General features: G+C 45.4%; 1 protein-coding gene across 1 annotated transcript; it reads left to right on the top strand.

The window, feature by feature from the left end:
* The first annotated feature begins 1,681 nt into the window (after positions 1 to 1,681).
* LOC149435205 (E3 ubiquitin/ISG15 ligase TRIM25-like) lies at positions 1,682 to 6,351 on the top strand. The gene has a single exon (XM_089662903.1). The coding sequence runs from the start codon at positions 1,682 to 1,684 to the stop codon at positions 3,413 to 3,415; it is 1,734 nt and encodes a 577-aa protein (XP_089519029.1). The 3' UTR covers positions 3,416 to 6,351.
* The last annotated feature ends 1,002 nt before the right edge of the window (positions 6,352 to 7,353 follow it).

Here is a 7,353-nt window from a genome sequence, read left to right as displayed (position 1 = left end):
GATGCCTTCAAACAGTTCTTTAGTCCTCAGTGCCCAGGGATATTAGGTTTAAGCACCCATCGGCAGGGTCTGCATCATATGGTGCAGGATTATCTAGGGGCAAGAGCAGACTTGGAGACCTTTCCAGCTGAACATCCACTGGGTTACTGGGTCTTGAGGATGGATCACTGGCCAGAACTCGCTCAATATGCCATCCAGCTACTGACCTGTCCTGCACCCGGCGTGCTTTCCGAACGGACATTCAGTGCTGCTGGAGGTTTTGTGGCGGATAAAAGAGTGCGTCTGTCCACAGACTCCGCTGACCAGCTGACATTTATCAACATGAATCAGTCCTGGATCAACAGCAACTATCTTGTCCCTGATGCTGATGTAACTGATTCCATTTGTTAGGGATCTGGGATCCCTTGAAGACTGCCTATGCTACCTATCCTATTCCTCAGTCCTGATTATGGTCGCTTCCAACTATTTGTTTGGTTTAGGGCCCCACCAACACCCAAGGCTCAATTTTTGAGCACCCGTTTCACAGGTGCATGTCATTTCAATGTTTGTTTACCATTTTTCCGTAATTGTTACCAATTTTTAACTGTGGGGCCCCTGCCTGCGCCCAGCAAGAGTAAGTGTGAGGGGTTACAGTGTTCAGGCACCACCAACACTCAAGGCCCAATTTTATTTATTTTGTACCCCTTACTCATTCACAAGGGGGGCAGCATCAGGGTGCCCCCTTTTATATAAAGGGGTACCCTGATGCTAATGAGCCCCCTGCCTGCAGACCCCCACAACCAGGGTTTTAGGGAAGAGGCCCTTGTCTCCATGCTGAAGGCATGTGGCCTGGTAAGCCCCAGGGAGGGGAGGGCCACTCGTTCATCCCCCCTTTTAGGCCTGCCAGGCCTGTGCTCCAATCAAGGGCCTGGTAGGAAGTTAGGAGGGACCCCACACTTTTTCCACCTATTTGTGAGTGGTGGGGTTCTTCTTAGAAGGCCTATAAGGCCTAAAGGGCCCGGTTTGGCTTTTAGGGGGAACTCCACGTACTTTAAAAAAAAAAATCACTGTGGGGTCCCTCCAAACCTTCCCAACAGACCTAAAGGGTCTTTTATGGATTAGGGGGACCCCACACAGTTTTTTTAATATAAATGTCAGTCGTGGTGCAGCAGGTCCTATACATTGTACAGATGTGCAACTTTGCAGGGAGTTTATGGGGACCCCCCAGGAATGATAATTACATTTTTCATTTTTTTGTTTTTTTACTTTAAGCAATGAAAAATGATGGCCCCTTTAAAAATGGTACTTTTTTTTCCCCCAGTGATTCCTGTCCCTCAGGGCCGTCCCCGAGTCCCCATACCACGTCTGGGGCCAATAACTGGCATAAAAGCCTTCAGAATGGACACTTTTCCATTTACAAGTTCCAGTCCCATAGACTTGCACTGAGTTCGAAGTTTGCGGTTGAACTTTCGTCAAGTTGGAATGTTGGACCGCGAACCGAACAGGGGGGTGTTGGACCCGTCACTACTTATTACATGTCTGTGTCCTTCTGTAGAAGAATTCTTCTAGCTACGTGTCTCAGTCCCAGCCTCTCCCTGTGTAGGAATGTACACCTCGCCCCGTGTAGGAGTGTACAGAACGGGTCACATTGGATACGGAGTGTCAGAGACTTTCCCCGTCATTCTGTCTTCTGCTCTCAACGATGGCGTCTTCTGATCTGAGGAAGGAGCTGGAATGTTCCGTCTGTCTGGACATTTATACAGATCCTGTAACCCTGAGATGTGGACACAACTTCTGCCGGGACTGTATTGGCCGTGTGTTGGATACACAGGAGGGGTCTGGATGTTATTCCTGTCCTGAATGCAGAGAAGAGTTCCAGGAGCGTCCTGTCCTTCAGAAGAATCTGAAGCTACGTAACATAGTGGAGAACTTCCAGTCTACCCATCCAGAGCAGGAGGAGTCCGGGGTCTTCTGTACTCACTGTATTCACACTCCTGTACCGGCTGTGAAATCCTGTCTGCTGTGTGAAGCTTCTCTGTGTGACAACCACCTGAGAGTCCACAGCAAGTCACCAGAACACGTCCTATGTGACCCCACCACTTCCCTGAAGACCAGGAAATGCTCCATCCATAAGGAACTACTAAAGTATTACTGCACTGAGGACTCCACCTGTATCTGTGTGTCCTGCAGTTTGGCCGGAGAACATCGGGGACACCAGGTGGAGACTCTGGAGGAAGCCTCTGAGATGAAGAAGAAGAAACTGAGGAATGTTCTGCAGAAACTGATGACAGAGAGAGAGGAGATGGAGAAAAGAGTCCAGAGTCTGCAGGAATGCAGGAGGAAAGTACAAGGAAAAGCAGATGATGAAACCAAGAGAGTCACTGCCCTGTTCAGAGACCTCAGGAGACGTCTGGAAGACCTGGAGAAGAGAGTCCTGAGGGACATCTCCGGGTGGGCAGAGCGGGTCTCCTGTCCCATGTTGGATTATATTCGGGATCTGGAAATAAAGAAGGAGGAGCTGTCCAGGAAGATGAGGGACATTGAGAAGCTGTGTAACATGACGGATCTACTGACTGTCCTACAGAAATCAGACACAAGTGACTTGTGTGATACTAAGGATGGAGATGATGAGGACAGAGAGAGACATGAGAACCTCCTCCATGATGGAGGGGATGGGGATGTGGGGGGGATCTCACACACATTACACACGGGTTTATCTGATATCATGTCTGGGGTCAATGTACAGAAATGTACAGGCACACATGTCTCTCCACATTCTTCTACAAAGGGCAAAGGTCCCATCAATGGTCCATCATCCAGGCCAAACCCCCAACACTCCCCCACTGGAGGACCAAATATTGGGGCTGTACAGCAAAGATGGGGGGTGTCGGGGGTTACAGACATATTACTGGATGTGAGGACAGCTGGTAATCGTCTACATATATCAGATGACGGGAAAACTGCATCCTTCTCATCATCACATCAGAATCGGCAAGAAACATCAGAGAGGTTCCAGGGTTATCCTCAGGTGATGAGCAGTCAGAGCTTCTCCTCCGGGAGACATTACTGGGAAGTGGATGTCGGGAGGTCACAGTCCTGGATAGTTGGGATGTGTTACCCCAATATAGACAGGAGAGGAGATCAGTCAGTGATTGGATATAATAAGAAGTCCTGGGGGTTGGAGAGGTCAGGGTGGTTGGAGGGTAATCAGTACTCAGTGAAACATGACAGTAATAATACCCCATTCCCCGGCGGTGTCTCCAGTACCAGAGTCAGGATAGATCTGGATTATGAGGCCGGGCGGATCGCCTTCTATGATCTGTGTGATCCGATCCGACACCTCCACACCTTCACCACCACCTTCACTCAGCCCCTCCATGCCGGGGTATGGGTAGGGGGAGGTTGTATAAAGATATGTGGGAGGAGCCAGAAGTGAGAGATCCACCCAGAGACATTGTAAGGGGATTTTGGCAGTTGAAAAATGACAGTTATCTGTGACAGTTGAAAAATGAGTTATTTTTGACAGCAGAAACATAACATGTTTTTTTGAAAATGACATAAAAAAGTTAATTTTTGACAATGGAAAAAATGAAAGTTTGAAAAATGAGATTATTTTTTCAATTGAGAAATGAAAGTTATTTTTAACAGTTGAAAAAAATCACAAATCACAGCGGTAAAAAAAATTACAGTTTATTTTTGACAGTTGCAACAAATAACAGTTGATAAATGATGGTTTTTATGACAATTAAAAGATGACAGGTTTTATTGGCAGTTTAAAAATGACAGTTATTTTTATAAAGTTTAAAAATGACAGTTTTTTTGACAGTGGCAATAAATACAGTTGATTTATGACAGTGGCAAAAAAAATACAGTTGATTTATGACAGTGGCAAAAAATTGACATTTGAAAAATGAAGGGGTTTTCACAGTTGAAAAATGCCATTTTTTTGTCTGTTGAATATGGCACTTATTTTTTTCATTTGAAAAATGACAGTTTTTTTTACAGTGGCAAAAAATGATACTGTCATTTTTCAACTGACAAAAATACTGTCATTTTTCAACTGATAACCCCCCCCCCCCTCTTTTTTTAAATGTGATTTTTTTTTTCACTGTCAAAAATGATCTGCATTTTATTGCCCCTGTAAAATAAACTGTCATTTTTCAAGTATCGAATATCCAGTAACTGTGTGCTGGGGAACATTGAGCCGAGGATCTCTACAACCGTCCTATTATCTGCCTCCTATACATTCTTCTATTGATGGTATCCACCAATGACAGGGTCACCCCACAACAGCTGCTGGGACAGGAATAATGATCTGTGACATCTATACTGACGTTTTCACACAGATGAATGCCCAGATTTGGTGCTATTAACCATCAGCCGCCCGGCCAATGGCCGAATGGTGGCCGGCAAAACCCCTTAGCGTTCCGGGTGGACACTATATGGCGTCCTCCCGCACATGTGCAGTTTGCACGCCTGCAGAGCCACACAGCGGCGCAATCTGTCACCGGCCATGTACCTCGGACACGTCCGATGACAGATCTGAGTACCGGCCCCCGTTGCCGGCACCATGTGACCTGCTGTGACCAATCACAGCAGGTCACATGACAGTTGTATACAATGGATGGCTTCATTCATGCCATCCATTGTATACTACTGCCTAGCTGTGAATGGTCACAGCAGGTCACATGCACATGTCATGTGATTAGCTGTGGCCAAATCACAGCTAAGCACAAAAAAAACCCTGAATGAATCGATGTCATTGAGGTAAATGCTTGTTTATATAAAGTAATTCTTTGCTACAAGCAAATTGTGTAAAATAAAAATACTGATCACTTCCCCAAAGTAGTACAATGTTACTATGGTTACATTGTACTACTTTGGTCATAGTGAGATATGAAAAAAAATCTTAAAAAAAAGAAAAAAGTAATAAAAAAATAAAAATTAAAAAAATTAAAAAAAAGTTATGTATTTTTTTTTCATCCTGTCACCAGTCAGTGTCCCTGATCACCGCCATGCCAGTTATATGATGACGCTGTACTGCACTGGTGACAGGATGTAAAAAAAATTGTGAAAATAATCTTTTAAATTTTTTCATTTTCCGAAAAATTATGACAAAAAAAATACAACTTCAAAAAACTCGCCATTCCTCTTATGAAGTACGTCGGACTGTCTACTCTGCAAAAAGGGGTCATTTGGGGGATATCTGTACCGTCCTGACATTTGGGGGATATCTGTACCGTCCTGACATTTGGGGGATATCTGTACTGTCCTGACATTAGGGGGATATTTGTACTGTCCTGACATTTGGGGGATATCTGTCCTGTCCTGACATTTGGGGGATATCTGTCCTGTCCTGACATTAGGGGGATATTTGTACTGTCCTGACATTTGGGGGATATCTGTCCTGTCCTGACATTTGGGGGATATCTGTACTGTCCTGACATTTGGGGGATATCTGTCCTGTCCTGACATTTGGGGGATATCTGTACCGTCCTGACATTAGGGGGATATTTGTACCGTCCTGACATTTGGGGGATATCTGTCCTGTCCTGACATTAGGGGGATATTTGTACCGTCCTGACATTTGGGGGATATCTGTCCTGTCCTGACATTTGGGGGATATCTGTACCGTCCTGACATTTGGGGGATATTTGTACCGTCCTGACATTTGGGGGATATCTGTACCGTCCTGACATTTGGGGGATATCTGTACCGTCCTGACATTTGGGGGCTATCTGTACCGTCCTGACATTTGGGGGCTATCTGTACCGTCCTGACATTTGGGGGATATCTGTACTGTCCTGACATTTGGGGGATATCTGTACCGTCCTGACATTTGGGGGATATCTGTACTGTTCTGACATTTGGGGGATATCTGTACTATTCTGACATTTGGGGGGGATATCTGTACCGTCCTGACATTTGGGGGAGATCTGTACCGTCCTGACATTTGGGGGATATCTGTACTATTCTGACATTTGGGGGATATCTGTACTGTCCTGACATTTGGGGGATATCTGTACTGTCCTGACATTTGGGGGATATCTGTACTATTCTGACATTCTTGAACCTCAAGAAATTAGATTGGCTGTCAGTACTTCAGGATTGATCAATATTCAGATCTATCCCATAGTTTGTGAACTCTATAACTTTCCTACAGATAAATAATACATCCTAATTTGGGTTATTTCCCCCAAAGACATGTAGCAGAATACATCTCGGCCTAAATTTATGAAGAACGATTATTGATTTGCAAATTTTTATAACAGAAACAAAGAAAAACGTGTTTTTTTCAAAATTTTTGGTCTTTTTTTGTTAATTTAGCAAAAAATAAAAATCCCAGCGGTGATTAAATACCACCAAAAGAAAGCTCTAGTTGTGTGAAGAAAATGATAAAATTTTAGTTTGGGTACAATGTTGTATGACCGTGCAATTGTCATTCAAAGTGTGAGAGCGCTGAAACCTGAAAACTGGCCTGGGCAGGAAGGGGGAAAAGTGCCTGGTATGGAAGGGGGGGAGGGGAGTGCCCGGTATGGAAGGGGGGGGGAGTGCCCAGTATGGAAGGGGGGGGGAGTGCCCGGTATGGAAGGGGGGGGGGTGCCCGGTATGGAAGGGGAGGGGGGAGTGCCCGGTATGGAAGGGGGGGGGAGTGCCCGGTATGGAAGGGGGGGGGGTGCCCGGTATGGAAGGGGGGGGAGGGGGAGTGCCCGGTATGGAAGGGGTTAATATACCCAATATTGGGTGAATTACTCAGTGTGTGCTCCAATTGGCAGCTGGAAAATGATCCTTTACATGATCTGTTGTAACATCTGGAAATCCCCGGACAATCATATGACACGTGTTGGTCACTTTGACACCTTCATGTAACATATATATCGTATCCGTGTCACTGATATGTCAATCATCAACGGATTGGTTTTTCAGCAACGTATCGAAGCGATTCACTCCCGGCCTCTGCACACCATATACAGCGTCCGTTGTGGTGCAGAATTCTCCTCCATAGGAGGTTATGGTCAGGATGGGTGAATTAGGCAGGTTGGAGGGATTCCTCCCCCATACGGGGACTCCTCCATTCGGTTGATATGATACAATGACATCATACATGGTACAAGTTCTATTGATTATATTATGTATCCATTTCTCATCAATGTCAGTTTCCTTCAGTCGCTGTATTTCCATCATTCTGTAATCGTCCCGTTTTGTCCGATTGTCTCTGATCTTATTTCTATGTTGTTTCCACATATATGTTAGGGGAGGCGGGATCTCGGAGAGTGGGCGGTCCTCTTCCATGACCACGTTGTCTGTTATCTGTCTGTGTGTGGTGGAGGTGTCACACGTTGGTTGTTAGTGAATGTTTTCATTTTGACTCTG

The sequence above is a fragment of the Staurois parvus genome, unplaced genomic scaffold (genome assembly GCF_062004578.1).
Source record: "Staurois parvus isolate SC_StPar_1 unplaced genomic scaffold, SC_StPar_1.0 ptg001585l, whole genome shotgun sequence".
Classification (NCBI taxonomy): domain Eukaryota; kingdom Metazoa; phylum Chordata; class Amphibia; order Anura; family Ranidae; genus Staurois; species Staurois parvus.
The sequence above is the reverse complement of the archived record's forward strand: the minus strand, read 5'-3'. Positions and strand labels throughout refer to the sequence as shown.

Coding starts and splice junctions, on each gene's coding strand:
- LOC149435205 (XM_089662903.1), top strand. CDS start 1,682: ATGGCGTCTTCTGATCTGAGGAAGGAGCTGGAATGTTCCGTCTGTCTG.